This window comes from Nyctibius grandis, chromosome 6 (assembly GCF_013368605.1).
Source record: "Nyctibius grandis isolate bNycGra1 chromosome 6, bNycGra1.pri, whole genome shotgun sequence".
In the NCBI taxonomy this organism is placed as follows: Eukaryota; Metazoa; Chordata; class Aves; order Nyctibiiformes; family Nyctibiidae; genus Nyctibius; species Nyctibius grandis.
This window is the reverse complement of record NC_090663.1, coordinates 48,144,771-48,166,645: the sequence shown is the minus strand read 5'-3', so window position 1 is coordinate 48,166,645 and position 21,875 is coordinate 48,144,771. Positions and strand designations below refer to the sequence as shown.

At 36.1% G+C, this 21,875-nt stretch overlaps 1 protein-coding gene across 3 annotated transcripts in view; it reads right to left on the bottom strand.

The window, feature by feature from the left end:
* FSTL5 (follistatin like 5) overlaps positions 1 to 21,875 on the bottom strand; it is a 322,017-nt gene that overhangs the window by 224,844 nt on the left and 75,298 nt on the right. For all 3 annotated transcript variants that reach the window (XM_068403643.1, XM_068403644.1, XM_068403645.1), the window contains exon 3: positions 20,907 to 21,155. In XM_068403643.1, the coding sequence (XP_068259744.1) occupies positions 20,907 to 21,155 (249 nt within the window). The remainder of the gene's footprint in view (positions 1 to 20,906; positions 21,156 to 21,875) is intronic.

Genomic DNA, 21,875 nt, shown 5'->3' with positions numbered 1-21,875 from the left:
AAAGCTTAAGCATTTTTTTTCCTCATATTGATTTACAGAAATACTTTATTTTGCAACTACTTGCATTAGAATTGTCTGAGTCACAGGTTCATCCATTCCTCCTGATAGAGCTTTGATCACATTTCTTAAGGAATTTTTCCACTCATCTATCACTGATACCCATTCTAAGACTTCATTTTCAGTCTCTCTTTCTCCCTGCTGGACATTATTTTTGTATGGCTAGAGAGATATTAACCCTTTCTTCTTAGAACATGCAAGAACTGTACTCTGCTGCATACCTGTCTTACCAAAAATTGTTCCTGTCTAATTCAGGTGCTTTTTTTTTAATGACTGCTGACTTACTACTGTAAAACCATAAATCATCTACTAGCTCAGCATTAGAATTCTGCATTGTGCACAGCAAAACTCATTTGTTTTGCATACTTGTTTCAGATACTGAATTTGATTTATTAGGCTGTATTTTAGCATGGCATTTGTAAATCCCACTCTGGAAAAGTACATGTAGGTAAAGCGACACTTGATGGCCTCCTGTTCACTTTATCGAGGTGGTTGGTAGCTACTATCTCAAACCTTATACAGTCAAGCAACTACAGGTAGGCTATCCTCAGCAGACTTGCCCGAGTCTGCAGTGTATAAATAAAGCGTAGCTCCACACAGTGACAGAACAGAATCAGACCTTTTAAGTGACACGGGTACATCATGCCTGTTTGCAATAAGAAAAAGAAAGGGAGAGAGGGAGAGGAAGGGAGAAGCAGTGAGTGAGCACACGCACACACATGCTAGTGTGATCCTCCTCCAACAATTTTGCCTTCAGTTGGCTATGCCACATGCCTCTTCTACTGACTGCCACTGATATTTCTATGCAGTTACAATTCCTTCTATTGAAGACTCACATTTCTAATAATATTTCTTTAGTCAGCCGTAGATCTATGAATTTACAAAACATTTTCATCCCTTTAAGATGATTACATGCAAATGAACTGACTAAATATTTTGTGCAGCATATAATGCCTACAGCTGGCCAAAATTTGGCAGCTATATCTTTTGGTGTATCTCTTCCTAGCAACTGATAGCAACAAGCCTGTATGTGTATCCACATTATATCTACTGGCAATCTTTTTCTTACTTTAGCCAGTGATAACTTTGTTACTTCTGCGTATCAGATAATTTACCAGGAATGATGTCTTTTTCTTTTGTGTTTGTTTTTTTTTTTAATAATATAAACTCAATTAAAATGAAAACATTTTTAGATTTGAAACCACAGGAAAAATACTATGCATTCCCAAAGCATAAGTCGTCAGCAAAAGGCTTACAGATATGTAAACAAATTTTACGAATTATCCCATAAAAAACACATCCGGAGGACTGTTCAAAGGCATTGTTTTCAAATGGTGAGTTAAGGGAATAATTATATGTTTATTAGGCTGGCTGAATTGCTATGACATGATTCAACTGTCATAACAGTATGGGACGTATTTCAGAGTTGATACTGGATGTCAGTGGAGGAAATTGAAAATAGTTTGATTGATAGATTTCTACCTTTAAGAGGTTTCTTTTCTGTTAAGAAAGGAAATGGTGCTATTGCCTGTAAATAGAGTTAAAACGCTATTAAATGTCTGTACTTTGAAATACATCCCAAAGCTATTTGATGTCTCTTCCTGCATCTTATTAGCAGTCAAGAAAATTCAGATGATCAAAACATTTAAAAATGTTGCCCAGAGCATATCAATGTTTATTGTCATCAGAGATTATAATCAGGTAATCAAGGAACTCTTTTCCACGGGCAATTCTGAACTGGTCACTTAATATTCATTCTGATGAAAATATTCCCCTGCAGAGATTCAAAACAGAGAGATGGAAACTCAGTCTCAGCAGAAGAAGGAAAACCTGTCAAGGTTCCTTTAAATCAATCCTTCCTTTGGATGTAAGTCAGTATGTAACAAACGGATATCTACTAAAAAGAAGTGGTATAACATGGCAACTTCTGGACACTGAGATAGCATCAAAAAGTGAAAGGTAAGAGAAGAGGCAGAAGGAATGAGATAATTTCCATTCTTGCCTTAGGAACTTCAGAGATTTTTCTTCTCACCCACCTCTTAACAATCATGTATAAACTACAATTTTCTTTAACTCTTCATCAGGAAGTTATATACACTGAGAAAAAGAAACTGGCTAGCTAACCTGGACTTCAGCAACTACTGCAGTACAAACAGTGATTCAGAATAAAACCTTACAATTTACACAACAAAATGAGTCCACTGTTGAAATCCCAGTGCATTACAATTCCTTCTACAGCCATAGAGACTCTGATGGAGAGGAAAAAGAAAGGTTCAACCTTAGGAAAAACCTTGACCAAGGTCACTTCAGGAATGACCAAGCAGATCCTGAATACTAACAACAGAATGCTGAGGCTACAGCAATTTGTCTCAACTGTCACACTTGCCATGTAAAAGAGGGAAGTAACTCACTGATGCAGTTTTTAAAATGCAGAACAAAGCAGAACAATAAAATTCCCAGACTCAGTGAAGTATCTCTGCTGGATTTTATTCCCTAAAATATAAAGGAAGATAGTGGTTTAACACAATGGAAGTGCATCCTCTTCAGGACTGAAAATAAATCCCTTCAACTCATTCAGGGAGAAAAATTCTTCAACTTAGGACAGTCTCACATGGAAGAAAACCCACAAAACATACCAGTAGATTAAATTTTTTTCTGGACTGAGACCTATGAAATCTATCAACAGGAAATGACATTACTCAGGAAATCTGCATCCCTTTACTCTGTTCTGTCACAAACTAGTGTTAGTTCTACCTGATCCTTAAAAGACCTACACACTCTGCTGAACGTCAATATTCCTCAATTACCAATAAGCACATGAATTTAAAGAGCAGAACACAATTCACTTCTCTAGTAATTGTAACAGAGTTTACATTTCAGAGGCCTGAGCCAATATTCCCAGAGTAACAATCTAGGAGTATTTAAAATGTGCATACACTAAAAATGTAAAGTTAGGAATGTTTTAATTTGAACTTCAAAACACAGTGATTTGTTGAAACAAACAGACCAAAGTGTGTATAGCCTCCTCTCAGCACTCAGAAATACTTTTGAGAGCACAACTCATTCTGAAATCTCTAATAAAAGTCTGTTGGTTGAAGTACATTTTATCAAGTTAAGAGAACCTTCCTCCACTCCTTAAGTTAGGAAAGTTGTAAGTGAGAAATACAGAAAATTGCCATTAGATAATTATACAGTCTTTCACCTGCACATAGATAACTTCCTTTTTTTCCCAACAGCTCAGATCAGAAGAGAAACTACTGCTCAAAGCCAACCATGGGTTTTCCACTGCTCCTATGAAAAGATATATATATATATATATATATTAAAAACAAACACAATCAAGGAGCAGCTGCTCATTTTCAGCCCCCAGAGAGCATCATTACCTAGCTCAATTTCATATATCAAGGAAAAGATTAAAGAGGCAATAATGATCGTAGCATGTGAATACCTGTGCTACTGTAAGACCTCTGATTCTAGGATGCTTTTTAATCTAGCAATCTGGTATTCAGATAAACTACCTTTAAACTAATGCCAATCGTTCATTCTGGGCTACTTTCTGGCATGACTGAGTACTGCTGCTCTCATGAGTGTGACAGACTTGAGAGAACAAGGGCAGTATCCAGCCAGCCAATTCACAGACTGGAGCAGCCAACATTTTTATGCCAAGGAAAATAGTGACATGCCTGTAGGATCCATTTTTTAGAATTTGTCTTGACAGGAATTCCAACCTGACAGATTGTTTGTTTTGTGGGGGGTTCTTTTGTTTGCTTTGGTTGGTGGGGGGTGTCTGTTGTTTTTTGGGGTTTGGAGTTTATTTAAGGACTTTGACTCTACTTTTACTTCCAGTTTAGTATCTCATTTTCTCAGTCTTTCAGCAGTTTTGAGCTTTTACTTCTCACTAATTATTTGGAACATAAGAAAAATAAATATCACACACTACAACACTCCCAATGATCAAGCAACGTAGCAGTGTACTGCAAAGCAAAAAGTAAAATAGCAAGTCTAAGTTAGAAGGGAAAATCCAAGTTATTCCTTCTACTCTGTTTCCACAGAAACTTGTGTTTCTAACTTTACAAAAAGAACTCGTTTTTTGATTGGTCAAAACTGTGGCTGCACTATAACACCTGTATAATAACAGTTCTTGTTTAGTGAAAAGATGGATTTCTCAGCTCTAAATACTTAACTTTTATTTGGTGCTTTTTTGTGAACAAACTTTTATTTTCTTTTTTATGGACTTGCTCATAAATAAATATTGTAAATAAATTTCAGTGGATGCCATTTCTGGAGAGTTATTAGGCCTTATTATACATGTTGTATGTACTGATCATCCTGGCTCTGTAGTATTGCATCTATTCAGCTCTATACAAAGAATAGCTTTGTTCATCTGTTTTCTGTCAGTATTACAATTTTAAAAAATAATTGTGTTTCAAAATAAAATTTTTCAAAGTGACAATGGAAGAATTTTCAATGAACATTCCTGTTAATTTTTTTTTGCACAGTTACCATAAATTTTGCATTCAACTTCTTGTGAAGTGAGCCTCCCCCTCCCCACTAGTCCAATAAGCAACTAAAAAAGGTTACATAATAAAACAAAGGTATTTAACTTTTACTTCTATTATGTACACTTTCTTTTACAAGAGACAGAGAATTAAGATTCTTTACTCTTTGATTTCTCTTCTGGCTTTTAGAAATAACAATATCCCACTCAGCCTTCTGCACTAAAAGCGCAAGTCCTTAAATTATGCATTATAAAAGAGCATTTAAATACTGCAAATATTGAACGATTCATCAGGTGAAATCTGGATAAATTTTCTGTGCTATCAAATTATCTTTTCAGAGTCCCATTCTCTTTGTCAAATAAGAATAAAGTGCTGTCTGAATTTTAACAAAAACCAGCACAAAATTAGAAATTTATCTATGCCATCATTCACTTTCCAGTTCAAAAATTCCTTTCACTTCAAGGTCCAGAATATTTGATAAAGCATTTGTATACAACTCAGGAAAATATCTCAGTAAACGTAGACTGAAAAATGCATCCACAAGGCATCCTAGAGTCCCAGTCCTTTGATCGTCTAAATAGAATCGTTTTGGCTGGAAAAGACCTTTGAGATCATCAGGGAAACAACCCTGTTTAGTCAGTGTAACCAGATTTTCATCTTCTAGAAAAAGAGTATGAAAAACCGACACCATGGACTGTCCCCATCCACAGATCTTCCACAGGATGAAACAGGAATGTTAAGATGTACATTCAGGCCCCACGAGACTTGAAAGTGTCCTCACTGTCACTACCACCACTAATATTTGCAAATAGAGGAAAACAACTGACAAAATGAAGCAATGATTTAATTTTTTTTTTTTTTTTAAACACTTTTTTTGTGGGGAGGTGGGAGATTTTTTTTAACTGATATTAAAGTTACATATGTATGTACAGGTTGGTGTTATGTTAAGAAGAGGCTATCAGGATAACTCTAATGGCTATACATACAATGCATAGACATATGCTCATTTATGAATTACAAAAATGAATAAAGGTGGTAAGCTGTTATTACTAGGTATTTCAGTTGAACTCCTTGGTCTTCCTGTCAACTGTTAACTCAAGGCTTAATCTATTAATGTTTTTCTATCTTTCATCTATTTATACTTCCCACTGCCTAGGAATAGGACTATACCTTATGGTAAGTCCACAGAAAGCAAATGATTAATGGAAATACTTTTTTTTTTTATTTCCAGAGTTACTTGCTAGTCTAATACAAACAGTATTAAGACAAAAAAAAAAACACAAACAAAACCAGCAAGCACATGAAAGGTAATATGAGCACCTTCTGATCTCTTTTTTTTTTTTTTCCAAATATATATTCTATATAAACACTGGAGACATACAAAGCAAGTCTAACTTTATTTTTTCAAAGCATCAGAGTTTTCTGAATACTTTTAAACTTTTTAGCACTTTAAAGGGGTCATACAAGAAAAATCTTTAAAAACTTACTTAAACTGTGAGGTTATTTTCTAAAACACACAAAGTAGGTCAACCATATCCATTATAAGTGATGAACTGCCACCAGCTGTGATGTTTACCAAATCATCAACCTTTCAGAGACAGTTTCACAAAATGCTGCACCATTTCACTGTGGGACTATGCCTATGTCTAGAACAGTGGAGCTAGGAGCTCTTCCTTGCTTCTGGGTCTGGATTTACATTTCAGGTAAATCCTGAGACCATTTCAGGACAACATTCAAGTTAACTAACTTGTGTCCTTTTCCCTAATCCTTACTTTCTGAGGAATGTGTTAAACAAGTAAGGGAGAAATCAGGTCGTGGTTCCTGCATCATAAAGGATGACAATCCTAGGGTATACTGACAGGAAAAGCCCCAGCTCAGCATGCAGGTGGTCTATGATACTTTACCTTATGACCCTTATTATTATATTTTGAAGATTGAGTATTCATTTTTGTTCTGATGTTAGACAAACCCAACACCTTTGGAAACGGTCCACAGATCCTAACATGTCACTAGCAGCAGGATATTAGCCAGCTTTATGAAAAACCTAGGCTACAGCTTCTTTTTGCCAGTTTGGAACAAAAACTTTGTCATGTTTCTCATCTCCTTTAAGGTTAGTGTTCAAACCATGAGGCCTGTGAAAGACTATTTAAAATCTTTAGTGTGTTTCCCCTTTGCTACTATTCTTTACTGTTATTCTGTACCTTCCATTTGAATACTAAATTAGCAAACAAGACAAGTGGGCAGACAAGTGGGCAGCTCAAGACTTAGACTTGGCCTGAGATAGTGATCTAAAACCAAACTTCAGAGCACCAACCTGATTGCATTTTGCGTAAGAACAACCATCACATTATTGGTACAAACAGCATGGTTTTGATTAAACAGCATTTTCCAATTAACGTGGTTTTTTTTTTTAAAGTCTTATTCCTTTTAAACTTTTAAGACAGTATTTCCTCCTTTGGACTCCCTTTTTCATCTTTCATGCTTGCAATATACCACTTATTCTTCAAGCGACTGACTTCAATGAACCTAATCTTCATTAAACTCAGTAGGAAGGCTTGAATCAGGCCCTGAGTTCACTCAGATGATAATGTCAGAGAAACCTCCATACCAAACAGAAAGATTTTTCCCCCCACTAATCCTTAGTATTTAGGGGTTTTTTTGCATACAAAATCTGAAACACGTGATTTCTAATTTCTTTTAAAAACACTTAATTTAAAAATATTGTAAAGATTACAGAAAGCATTAGCATTCTTATATATAGCATAAGTCACTTATCCTCATGTATCTAATATATACTTGTTTCCTATATTCAGTATTATTATGGACTTTGAAATCTTTTATCATTTTTTTTTTCCACAAGGTTTGTTACAAAAGTATGTTTTTCCAACCACTGTAGCCAAAATTTCTGCTTCAAAGCTTCATCATACAGTAAAAAAGATGGATATATTCCCAGTGTGGCCGTTCACCATCTGCTTAAGCAAATACACTTAAAGATGCTTCTACAATTGTGATAAAATGACAGCAAATCTAAGAGCACACAGAGCTCATATTCTAAAATGGTGATTGTACAACTATAGTTTTCATCATTAGGGACCAATAAAAGTCTTTATGTTCCATTCAAATGGTAAGGATCCTTATCAAAGAGAAGCTGGATTAAGAAAATAACAAAGAAATCATCCATTCAGTAGTTGTCTTAAATTTAGGAGCACTAATGAAACAACTTCTTGACCATAATTACTATTTAACACCGCAAAGATTTTTCTCACTTTCCATTTTTTTTACTGATACACAAGACTTGCCATTTTACTAGACTTCAAGAGTGGGCTTTTTTGCTCATTTTCTAGGTGAGATTAATCATAAGCACAAGTAAATTCCATATTCTTAACAACAGTTAAGATTCTCTGTGTAGTTAGATTGTTATTTTAATTATCAAAGTGATGATTGGGAAATGCTAAATTCATAGCTTCCTCCTTGCACAGTGAAACATCCTAATAAACAAAGGCTGAATAAGAAATGAAAACTTGCAATTTTATTAGTCAGTAGCACTTTTTCTGTTCTATACAACTAACATTATTAGATAGATATCAGATCTGTATTAAAACACTGCTAATAGCAAAGCTTCAATACACTCATGTTTACTGGGAGCCTTAGTAATAACCCTGTAGAGAGTACAGCTAAGAACTCTACTGCTTTAAGGCCAACATCAGCAGTTTTCTTTGGCAAAAACACTTTTTCTTCCAGGGATTCAACAGTCTGGGTCTCTAAATGATGGAAAGAAAAAAAAAAAAAGTTCCACCATCTGTTTCAGCCCTGAGGGAGACAAACTTTCCTGGCAGTATATAGTTCAGGATTTAATTGCACCCAAAACCAATACAAGTAAATGCAAAAATATCAAACACCATTCTTAGCAAGTGGAAGTTTTGTATAATTTTACTTTAGCTTATTTTTTTGGGCTACACTTTAACCTATTTTTGCTGTTATCTGTTTTCCTTTATTTCTGTTGTTTGCTTTCAACATTTTTAAATTAAATCCATGTTACCATTCCAGGTAAAGAGAAAACTAAAGGATCTAATTAGATTTCACTGCCAGATTTATCAAATTTCATTTACTCTATGCTTGAGTATCAGGAAGAGTACATTTGCTAAGGCCAATGAAAGTAACACTTTCTAATCTCAAATAACTTTTTTTAAAGCAATCTAGTTTCTTCATGACAAGTAAAAACCTCAAATAATATAAATTTTATAATTATTAATATGTTTTTTAATATCAGTAGCAAAGCTCTGTGACTTCAATGACAGCAAAAGGGAGAAGTTCAGAGTCAAACAAAGAGAGAACTAATTTAGATTGAGGCAAAAATTTACTATTTTGAATATCTGAAATTAGTCTTTTAAAATCAGTTTCAGCTGGAGGATTTTTTCGGCCATTCCATATAAATTTCAATATGAGTCAAGTCAGTTTTATCTCAGGACAAAGTCTGTCCCTTAATTTGATAATATGCTCTCTTTTGATTGTCATTTATGCCATACAAAGAAGTATTGTATGGCATCAACAATTCCATCACAAATAAACAAAATGCTGTCATTGAATCACCTCACTTATTATAGGTCTCTGCCAAGCTTCAAATTATTGTCTTGTGCTTGCAATGCTTTCTGTTATAGTGGTATAAATAACTACTTATTTTTTTTAAACTGAGGTAATATATTTATTATATTAAAACTGTCAAGTTCTGGCAATAAATAGAATATATATACTACAGCATTCATCAAAATCATGCTGCTTTAGTTATTTTATTTACCTGCCTCTGACACAACTAACAGAGCATACCACCCAAGTTGTCTTCTGTTAGAAACTGCTCGTAGCTAATTATTTTCTGGTCACTTCTCTCACTTCGCCATACCATAATATTGAAAATTAAAAAAAAAAAAAAAAAAAATCTGATAGCTGTCATCAGAAGCATGGATGGAGGTGGAAGGAAGTCATCTTTGTACCACAGTGTGTTCTAGTCACAAGATGAGATGAAACAAAGGGAAAAATTCGAAGTTATTTTGGCAGTGATCTACTAAGAATCTGAATTTGGAAGTGTCCATCTCTTACATCTCATTACCTATATTCCAAGCATATGCTATATTCCAAGAAGTGTGAAAAAACCTACAATATTTACAGAAACTTATAGAACTTTGCCTAACCAGGTACTGCCAACTACGTAGATTAAGTTACTTTGAATCATATGCCATTTCTTAGGTTCCACTACAGCACTGCACATTAAAAACAAACAGACAACCCTGAAAAGGCAACACTGCTTTTTTGTTTACTGTGAACCCACAAATATTTCTACTATTCTATGTTAAGGGAGAGTAAATGGCAAACCACAAGATGCGGTTTGCCATTTACAACCTTAAGTTGTAACTTAAGTTAACCTTAAGTTAAACCTTTTAACTTACAGGTTTTATTCACAGTAGATTTACTTTCCCCTTTGATTATTAGCTAGTGGAGTCAGAAATGGAAATTCAGGATCATTTTTGCATGCCTGCTTCTCTTCAGTATTTGTAAAAGAGGCTATTGCTTTTGTCAGTTCATATACCATATATTAGCCAACTTGAATTACAAATATTATGCCAATGCCTTGTATATGTATCCAATTGCTAATGATTTTTAAAGGCCAACAATATGTTCCATCAGACAAATTTCCCACAAGACCTAATGATAATTCTGACATTATTTTAATTAAAACTTTTTAAAGTTTGCATTAGACAAACCAATGTACATTAGCTTAATGCTTTGTTGTTATTCTAAACTGAAAATTATCTCACTTAAGTGTCTGCCTAAAGATAAGACTTCTTCTGTTTATTATAAATATATGACAAAACAGTTTAAATTTAGTTTTATTTATTGTGTAACAATTTTCACTATCCCAATATTTTATCTAATGCAACCCAGGATACCATTAGCCTTCTTTATCACAGAGGCACTTTGTTGGCTGATCCCTTTACCTTCTCATCATATCAGTTCTATGCTACAGAATCCCTCTCTCATCATGGTCCCTTGTATGAAAGGAAAGATAAAACAGATAGCTGCACATCATCTGCTTCTATAAACAACACTTAGAAGTACCTACTGTTTCACTATTCAATCAAATGCAAATTGAACTGCACACTTGAACTTTATGCAGTATTTGTTATCGTAAAAGAAGGTGAACAAAACACTTAATACATAAAAACCACAATGTCTAAGAGTAGCTTAATTTACAGCAAGAATGAACAAAATATGCACTTTTCATTAAAAAGATTTCAAGGTTCTTTCTTTTTCTAGTAAATATTATCCAGGTATATGGATTTGGAAAAACTATTCTGCTATATTTGGCAAATACATAGGAGTTGTAAGCATTTGTGAAACTGCTGATGTAAACACAGTATCTCCAATTTAAGCCAAAAATCACTAAACTATTTATTTTTTCTCCCCTTAAGCACTCTTTGCCATTTACTTGGAGAAGAAGGGGGAAAAAAACCCACTAAAACCAAAAACATGAAGTGTAGTTTAATTCAAATTCCTGAAGCTCATATAGTCTGTGAATAAAGTATAATATCACAAACAGGCACCGAGTTGCCATCCACACTAAGAAAATAGGCAATCTGGGTAGTCACATCTACATTTAAAATGTCGCTTGTCTGATTCAGTGACTTGATAGAGACTTTAGAATGCATCTTTCAGTATAAATGCAGCTTCTTTGAACATGTTCAACTTCATTACTAGAAGCAGAAAAAGTTTAAAATTCACGTTCTTCTACCAGCGAAGATCTGTGATGTCCATAGACCCATTTCTTTGTGTGGTAACAAACAGCAGTGATACCCCTACAAGGAATTTTAAACTTCATTAAGTTTTGTACAGAGATCAACTAGAGAACACTAATTCCTCTTCACTATATGAATGCAAAATACGTAACAGGTTAGAGCTTATTAACACTTTTATTCCAGTGTTGAAGGAATCAATATATAAAGATTGGGACTGCTCCAGCTACTGAAAATAAGAGATGTCTTTGCAGTATGTCTTTAGCCAGTCAAAAAAATCCTATATTTATAATGCATTTGATGCTTTATCCTGCCTCATCCTACATTTTAAAAGTATGAATTTAGTTCAAAGGAAGGAAAGAGAGTAGAGTTCCGAGATTTGGTTGCAAAGTGGTACAATATTACCAACAGCAATGAATGCAGGGTATGTTGAACATTTAGTTTTTAAATTAAGTATGTTATACGCATGTTCTCATAAATATCTTGCACTCATCCTCACTCTGCAGATTCAGTAGCAGATATTACATATGCAGGCCTTGCATCTCTGTTAGTTTAGGCCATTTAAGACAATTGTGGGCAATTTAAGAGAGGTGTTTGGCAAATCTTGCACAGATGCTTGAGGAAAAACAATGACAGTCTTCCAAATCTCATGAGCAATGCAACTCAAGAAAATGAATCATGTGGGGATGGCAGACTAGAGGAACAGTGCTAAAATTTAGGTCATGGTTTCAAGGGGCAATAAAAAGAACCCATTTTTCATTGGTTAGAGCATCTCTTTCCAACAAAAAATGATGAAAGAAGTAGAATATATACCTGCCATTAGCATAACAGTGATTTTTACCACTCCGTGAATGTGCAGCTACTAATGTGAATAGTTAAAGACATATACAATCCCTGCATGAAGTCATACTTATGAAATTCATCTTAAATCATAAGTGTTGCACTAAAGTGAACGTATGTAGATCATGTGCTGAATTCCCAATATAAGTCAAATAATTCCTATGTTTTATCAAACATTTTAAGATCAAGCAGGATCTTTCTTACTTCTTCATCTTCTGATAGAGTTCTGAAGGATTTTTCGTATTTCTTTTCATAATCCAGTTTATGTTGAATATACAACTGTAGCAATAGTTGAAGCTTGACAGTTTATCAGCAGCAACCTTAAGGGTGTATGCTATCTGCAGGAATTCAAGCTTTCAGAAAGAGTATAATAATGATGTTTTTGAGAACTTCAGAGAAGTCAGCTGATAGCCAGAGAAAAAAGCAAGGACATCTTAGAAACAATTTCAGTTGCAATGAAAACATTGCAGAAAGTCATTGAAATTAACATATCCTAAATTTCTTCTGAAAGACTGGCTAATGATCAACATTAAATAATAAGTGTGGGTATTCAAGATTTATGTTTAACCCCAGATGAAATATGTAATTTTATCAATTTCACTTCAGGAAAGAGACTTATATGCTTGCTTTCAAAGTATATGGACATGAAATCAGATGAAAAATGTCAGTGCTTCTAAATTAATATGTCAGTATTTTAGGAACCAGTCTAAGACCACACTCACCTAGTGCACAATCACATACACACACACAAAAAAAAAAGTTTAAAAAACCAAACCTTTGAACTGATCCTGTTGCAGTCACTGGAGAGGCCAGACTGGTGTTCAAGATCTTTTCTGTGGGCTACTGTTAGGATTCAGTTCATTTCAACTCACTTCCCCCAGCCTTCTTCCAAAAAAAAAAAAAAAAAAAGCCTACAGCCTTTCCCCTAGTATTTGCAAAGTTTGCTTGTGAAATCATATGTTGCTTTTATTGATTAGATCTGCTGTGTGCAAGACGAACACCAAAGCTTGTTTTTAATCTGTTCCTGCTGCCTGATTTGGTAACTTCTATTTCTTTTACTGGAATGACAAGACAGTCTACTCATATCCACCCTCAGCATGCCCTGATGATTTCGTAAGCCTCCTCCATATCCCTCATAAGCCATTTAGTACTGTTGGTCATTCTTGTTGAAGTCTTCTGAGCTTTTACCAGTTTGCTCATATGCCTGTTGAATTTGTTCATAGTCAGCTCTTATCCTCACTGACCTGAACAACTCAGTATCAGCAGTAAATTTTCTTACCTAACTTTCTAAACATTGCAGCCATCCTCAGAAATCTAGCCATTTTAGTAATAGTACTAGGAAATCTGAAACTCACAGACAGTTTAACAGATTAAAAGATTCACCAAATGAAAGAAATAAGCCAAAAACAGAAAGAGAAGAAAAAGATTGTTAATATCACAAGGATGTTATAGAAGGTACTTATAAGTAAAAAGCTTACATATGAAGTAACTTTTATTCCAAAAATAATCTATAATAGTCATAGTACGTTCCTGAGGGTTCCTAGTAAACTGCTGTTTGTGATAATGATTGAGTGTATCACTGTGTATAGAAATAGATTCAATGTAAAATGTACAAGAAGCTCAGGGTGCAAAGAAAATATAAGATGAAGTTTGTCATGGGAAAGTTTTTAGTCTCTTATTTAGATTTACTGGCCTGAATTTATGAAGTAATTGAAGTTAACACAAAAACATAACTGAATCTTATTTGACACCCAGTGTGGGGAATTCACCACCCAGTACATTGTCCCATACAAGAGTCCAACTGAACTTTTTAGAAGCCAAAGTAGACTAATGCCTCCAGACTTCTAAATTTGGCACAAAACCATTAATTTCACAGTGACACTTTGCAGAACGAAGATAGTGGTGGAGGCACCAAGAAAAGCAATGCTAGTCCATTTGAATCACCACCCTCTGGAGCTTGTTAAAGCTATGGCAAATGACAGCCAGGAAGGCGTTATACAGTAGTATAAAGCGCAGTGTGAACCAGATGGTCAGATTTCTTTTCTCGCACAAAACATTAAGCTGTTCTGAAACACAAAGTGCATGGTTTGAGAACAGCCAGGACACTGGAAGCAGAGAGCATGCAGAGGCCACCTAGCCAAAGAACTATGTAGTCAACAAGCCAACAAAAACAATGCCAAACCAGAATCAGCATATCAGACTTCCCACTTCACACTGTCAATATCAGATCTAGTGAATAATCTAAGCTTTGAACTTTTATTTTTGTCACTAGTATTTCCTTTAGTTCCTCATTTATGTTTCCTCTTCTTCCCACCACTGAACACACCATCCCGGCACTTAGCCATCTCTCTCTTCTCCTTGATATACTCACTCCTTACTTTCACTCCATTTTCTCTTTTCTCTTACCTTCTCCTTCAGGAATTAAAAACTAATAAAGCCACAAAGACGATAACCATCAAGGCTAAGTAAACTAGTAGTGAGGCAGCTGCTTGCTTTCCTGTTCCTTCATTCTCCTACCAGTTGAAATAATTTGAGGTCATTCTTAGACAGAACATTCCTTAGATCACTGAAGATTTCCTAAAGAGTTAAGTTCTTAGAATAATCTTAAACATTTTAAAACATTTTTAGACAGTTAAGGCCTCAGAGCACCTCTGAAAGTGATTGTGGAACTTGCATTTACTAACATCCAGTCACAGGACACTGGACTTCGCAGGTGGGAAGTAAAGGACTCCATAGGTATAGAAAATACTTCTAATATAATCCCCTTTTCTATGGGTTTAAAAGTAATTATCTTCTCTGCAGATTATATTTTGCCTCTATACCAGAAGCTGGGACAGCTTATTGAGTAACTCAAAGTGTCACAGTCAACATCTAACCAAGACATTAGGAAAAACTGTTCAGTGTCTGATGCAAGACATCATGACATGTCACTAAGCAACTGATGGAAAAACTACAATAAGAGTAGAGAAAAGTAATTTCTAACTGAGGATGGCTATTATCTTGATTCATGTCAAAAAGGTACAATTTGCGTAACAGTTTCAATTGTCAGGGAAAGACAGAGATACTTATAATCTACTTCAATTACTGTTTTATGCCTGTGTTCCACTCATATTTGGTAAAGATGTATGATTTATTTTAGTGTGTGGAAATAAGCATAGCAAGCGACAGTGAAAAAGGAAGGAGTTCAATGAATCTGGGCACACTCATGTCAGACACAGGAACGGGAAGAACAGTTTGTATTCTGTTAACTGTTCCAAGTTTACCTGCCTTATCAGTCAGCCTACAATGGGACTAAAAAAAAAAAAAATCAGAAGAAGAAAAATGTAACTAAAAGATCTAGTGATAAATAATCTACATAAAAGGCAGGTAAAGGACAAGAATCTGAAGTTTTTCTAAACTAAAAGAGCATATCAAGAGAGTACAGCTTTGACATAGGTAGCTTTCACTACATCAAAATGCATTTATCAAATGTTTCAGACATGGCTCTTTGTGAAGGATTTTATGCTTTTTATCTATGTTGTTTCATGCACAGCTTAGGTAAGACACACATTTTCAGTGATGTTAATGGAGTCTCAACATATAAACCAAAGACCTCTTTCTTTCATTTAGCAAGTCAATCCTTTAACTCCACTCATCATGTAAGTGTTTAAAAGGGCAATTTTCAAACCGTTAAGCAGAACTCATGATATTTGAGAACAACTATAAATAATTTGGTTACAAGATATATTATTTAAATAATTATAGCTACTTAAGTGCTATTGTAATGTTAATCAGGTATATAGAACATTTGCTTACAAAATTTTATTCTCCAGACACAGAATACTAAAATGTTTTCTGGTAAGCTTACTCCTTTAAATAACATGTATTTCTCAGCTTCTCTGATCTTGAGCTCAATACCTGATCTAAGACTTAAAATTTATCCATAAATAAATATTCTCTCCCTGCCTTCCCCCCACCCCCCCAAAAGAAAAAAAATCAATCCAGTATGAGGATTTGAAACTCAAAAAACCCAAAGCATGAGCTTGTTTGACATAAATATAAAGCTTAGACTAAGTGTTAATAAAGTAATAAAGTGACCAAGTACACAGTTGTCTGATCTGAAAATCAACTGGTTAGCAATAAACCAGAAAACAAAAATCTTTAATTGCAATCATCATATATAGAGAGTCATTGTTGTCAGTGACTACCATATCACGTGACATCATCTTGTAGGTGTACTGAACCTCCTTCCCCTCCTGCCCTGCCCCAGTTCAGATTAGCCTTTATTAAAGAATTCTGTGAAAGATTAAACAAAATGCTCAGAATATTTGTTTTCTGAACACAAGATCTTTTTTTGAATATTTCTGGTCTCAGAAACAGCTCACTGAAGTGAGATCATTTGTGCTAGAGGATGTCAGCTAAACTAACAAAGAGGACATGTGGCAGTATCCTTCTAACAGAATTGATAGTAGTGGGGTTCACCTTCTCTATCCAGGAGTCCTACTGTTGAGGGTTTTTTCCTATTAGTTTTTTTTAATTTTTGACCTGATAACGGGCAGGACTTCAGCCCTACTGAAGGCAAACTACTAGCGGCTAGCTCGGAAGCGTTTTGTAAAAGGAAAGAATCACATGAAAATAGTTTGGAATCTTCTGGCTCCTTTATCATATAGATATAGTGAATGTTGGAGGACATACTAAACAGTCATGAATGGCACCAATACTTTGTCACTGTGCTGTACTACAGCAATGAATGAGCTGAAGTTAACAAGGTAGAAATTGAGATTGGTAAGGCCCACATATACCAAAAAGAAAAAAAAAAATAAGGAAAATAACTGTCCCCAATCTCACCTGTTTAACACCACTGAAGTCAATATAAAATGAGAAAGAAGAGAAAAAATGAAATATTTTATAGGATTTGTAAGCATCTAGTTACAGTGCCCAAATTAGAAGATTTTAGTATCTTGATAATAAGTTTCCAGAAGGCAACTCAGAGCAAGTCACTTGGATACCCTAGTCCTTTTCTGAACATTGCCACAGACTAAAGGAGAAACCTACTTTTTTAAGCCAGCATCTAAATTAGGTGTCTGAAGTTGAACACCGTTCAGATATTCCATTGCCCACTACAACAGATATGAAACTAACATGGTAAATTCAAAACACAAAGATAAGCTAACAAAACTTTAGGCAGCATTTGGATGATATTTCTAGCTAAAGTACTGTCTCACTTTCCATTTCAGTAAATAAATCTCACTACATTTTTCCCCCTCAGAAAAAGAAACACTATAATTTTTCAAACATGCTCTGAATTTATTTGTATTCTATATAGCACACTGAAGAACTGAAATTAGACCCATAAATTTGAACATCTTTGTGTTTGTTACTCTCATTTGTTCTATCAGACTACTGCATCATGAAAAAAAAAATGTAATTTTTTTTTTTTTAAACCTACTTAGGAAAACATAGTTCTCATTTTTTTGAGGAGATTGTGATTGTTAAGACACAAGACAGAACCATTCATGTTTTGTTGTTATTGCATAAACCCTTCCCTACAAGTCCCATATAATATACTCCTAAATTCAAATTTTAATTTTCCACTACCTCAGAACACACGCTACTTACGTAAAGTTTATATATTGTGATGATACATCAATTTTATACAGTGTCCACATTTAGCTTTGAACAAATTTAAGCCTTCACTATTACTTACAAGTGTATGTCCCATTATACAATTTCCACACACAACCACTTTAATCTGTGAACTCCTGTCCCTTAACATGTTTTCATGAAGTTGCTGAGCTTAACATGTCTGTTGAAGGTAGCAAAGGAGGAAAGGCACTTCACCTTGGCAGTCACCCCAGTTATTCAGTAAGAAAATTATATAAAGCCCAGTTGTGCAAGATTTATCTTTTTTTATTGAATTAAATTCTTGAGAGAGTGCCATATTTAGTGGGTTCCCCCAGCCCTTCCCCCCGTATTCAATTGTTCTACTACAAAAAAATTCATAATAATAAAGATATTGGTATTTGTGCATGACGTGGGATGTTTTGATCTGGTAAAAAAAAAAAAAGCCCAGCTTTTCATTTAAAGGACAATTCCTCATACACAAATGTAGTGAAAAATTCAACTTTTCAAAGTTTAAAATTTGTTCCATTTGAACAACCTTATACTAGAATACAATCTTGAAAATTCTGTTTAAAATTTAAGTGGAATATCGTAATTTAAATGAATGCTCCCTACAAAGGTGAATTTCATTTAACAGAAGTATTATAGTAGACTTCTTTCTGTGGTGATAGTAGTTATTAGTGGCTGTTAGTCAGTCACCAAGGGGAGCTGCTCCAGAGCTGGCCCAATCCGCAGCAGAGGGGCAGATCTTGGCGCACAGGGGGGTTTCCTCGGGCAGGGAAACACCAGGGGAGCGGAAAGACCCATCAGGAGCCGGCAGCTCTCGCAGGAGATGCTGACAGGGCCTGGGCATTGCCAGAGCAGCCATAGCCACCCCCACACCTACAAAAAGCAGTTTAGGGAGCACGAGTGACCAGGGGCACTGCGAACAGAGCAGGCAAACAGAGCGTGGCACGACAGTTCAAGTGGAAAGGCACGCAAGAAGGGCGTAGTCACCCTACCAGCTCAAGAGGCGAGTTCAGTTGGTGGTCATCACCTTTTCAGAAGGAGCCTACCTATGGTATCTGCCTGGGAGAAAGCTGTGTCCTCTGCACTCGCCAGAATGTATGTGGCAACCCAGGTAGAACTCCCACGAAAACATGCAGCCATGCAGGCCTCAGGCTGCAGGGAGTCTCAGAGCCTTTCCCTGGGAATGGATGGCAGTAGTGAGAACAGCTGTGTGATGTGTGACCAGGCAGATGATTTGCTCAGCCTGGTGGCAGAGCTATGAGAGGAAGCAGAAAGGTTAAGGGGCATCAGGGAGTCTGAGAAAGACATAGATAGGGAGGGCAGAGCATGGTTCCACCAAAGACAGAAACAGGAACAGCCACCAGAAAAAAACCTCAAAATCAAGGAGATCCTGTATCTTCCCCCTGCCAGGCTGAAGGCAGTATCTTAAAGGAAAGGAGTGAATGGATGCAAGTCCACGCTCAGAGCAGCAGGCGAACCATCTCCTTGCCCACCTCACCTTCCCAGGTGCCTCTGTACAACAGGTATGAGGCAGAGGGGATGGAAGGATTGAGAGCAGCCCTGAGGAGAAGGACTTGGGGGTCCTATTGGACAAAAAGCACGACATGAGCCTGCAATGTGCACTGTCAGCTCAGAAAGCCAGCCATATCCTGGGCTGCATCAAAAGAAACGTGGCCAGCAGATCAAGGGAGGTAATTTTGCCCCTCTGTTCTGCTCTCATGAGACCCCACCTGGAGTACTGCCTCCAGCTCTGGAGTCCTCAGCACAAGAAAGACATGGACCTGTAGGAGCGGGTCCAGAGGAGGGCCATAAAAATGATCAGAGGGCTGGAACACCTCACTTAAAAGGACAGGCTGAGAGAGTTGGGGTTGTTCAGCCTGTAGAAGTGAAGGTTCCAGGGAGACCTTATTGTGGCCCTCTAGTACTTAAAGGTAGCTTTATAAGAAAGATGGGGACAAACTTTTTAGCAGGGCCTGTTGCAATAGGACAAGGGGTAATGGTTTTAAACTAAAAGAGGGTAGATGCAGACTAGATATAAGGAAGAAATTTTTTACAGTGAGGGTGGTGAAACACTGGAACAAGTTGTTCAGAGAGGTGGTAGATGCTCCACCCCTGAAAACATTCCAGGTCGGGTTGGATGGGGCTCAGAGCAACCTGATCTATTTGAAGATGTCCCTGCTCACTGCAGGGGGGTTGGACTAGATGACCTTTAAAGGTCCCTTCCAACCCAAACGATTCTATGATTTTATTACTGAGAATGCAAATATATCTACAACATATAATGTTAAAAAAAATAGGACAATGTATAAAAAGAATAATTGAAAAATTAATTCAACCCCTAGGTAGACAAAAATGGCCTTATTTAAAAACATGTCCTCCCCACCCCCAAAAGGCATCTGCCTGTTTTAACAAGTAAAAACATGCTGCAAATCTGACAGAGTACTCATAAACATGCGTAATCAAGGTCTATATTGGCAGAGTTCCAGAAACCTGCAAGATATGCTCAAATTACATAAAAAAGAGCAAGTTGCAATTGTTGACATCTTCAGTATAAGATGCTTAACATAAGGTATACCTCTCAGCATTCAGAAGATTAAAAAGCAGCTAAACTTCCATGCTTTGGTAAATATGTAAGTAAACTCTTCATTGTCCATATTCAAAGCAAGGAAGACCCATTTAGCCATGAACAAGCTGCTGGTCTATCAACTTCAACACCAAATACGAGCACAGGTCCTGCAGCCTTACAAAACCCCTCTGAAATCCTAAATTCTGTTTTTCCTGTAACAGAGACTAATATCCTTCGGGCTTTGGGACTGTAAACACATTCAGATGAATGAGGTCAACAGCCACATTTATAAGACAAGCTGCTATGGATTAATTTCTAAGAGACAACTGTTTTATTCAGGTTAAAAAGGGGTGATCACACACAGCACCGAGTCCAAATAAAACGAAAAAAAAGTCCATACAATATCTCTGGAGTGAGATATTTACTGTACTAACTTTTTGAGTCATTTATTCACTGTACACTTGGTGCAGCCTCTATAGAGCTTTAATTGAGCTGCTCGAAAACGCATACCCGATAACAATATTCCAGATATTGTTCAGCTGTGCTTACCTTTGAAGAAGCAATCTTCATTGTGTACAATGGTGACCTTTTGGTTTTTCAGACAGGCAGCCCTGTGCACCTCGCAATGGTTTTCATAGAATTCTCCGTCAGAACCGCACACGGGCTTGTAATGTGGCTTGCAGTGCTCCATGCATAGACATTCAGCTTGGCCAGTCTCCCCATTCACAACGCAGTGTCTACCCAGACCGCAGTACTTGTTTTCACATGTTCCGAAATGGCCATCTTGACCCACATACCCTAAAACAAAAAAAAGTAGCTTTGAGATATTAATTACATTTTTTTTTAATTGCCTATAAGATACAAAAAGGATTGTATTATGTAAATGAATTGAGAATATGTCCTTTGTTACATCCTTGAATAATGCTTAACATAGGTCAGCCCGAAATTAAATAAATTTAACCTTGTTACCTTGACTCGGTGTACTTTTAGTCATGTGTTAGATTAACTGTAATTAGGAGCAACATCTAGTAACAGGACAAGATTTGCTCTTCAGTAAAAAAAATTGGTAGTAAATCACATCTTTTTAAACGTATATTGAAGTTTGCCATCTTAAGATTGCTATGCTATTGCATGTAATAGAACAATGCATGCTCTAGAATTCAGATCATAGAATACCTTGAGTTGGAAGGGACCCATAAGGATCATCAAGTCCAACTCCATGCTCCTCATAGGATTATGTAAAACTAAACCATATGACTAAGAGCGTTGTCCAGATGCTCCTTGAACTCTGACAGGCAGATAAAATAGACATTCACACATTGAGACTAATATGCAAGAATAACTAGAGCTAGGTCAAGGCTCTTAACCAACATGGAGAAGAAAAAAATCTCTGTGGTAGCAAGAATGGCTTTTCAGGGAATAGAGAGCATGACGGAAGAGCAGGACTGATATATCAAGTGAACAGTGGCTAGAAGGAGTCAAATGAGCCTCTAGCAGTATTTCAATGAGACAAATAGG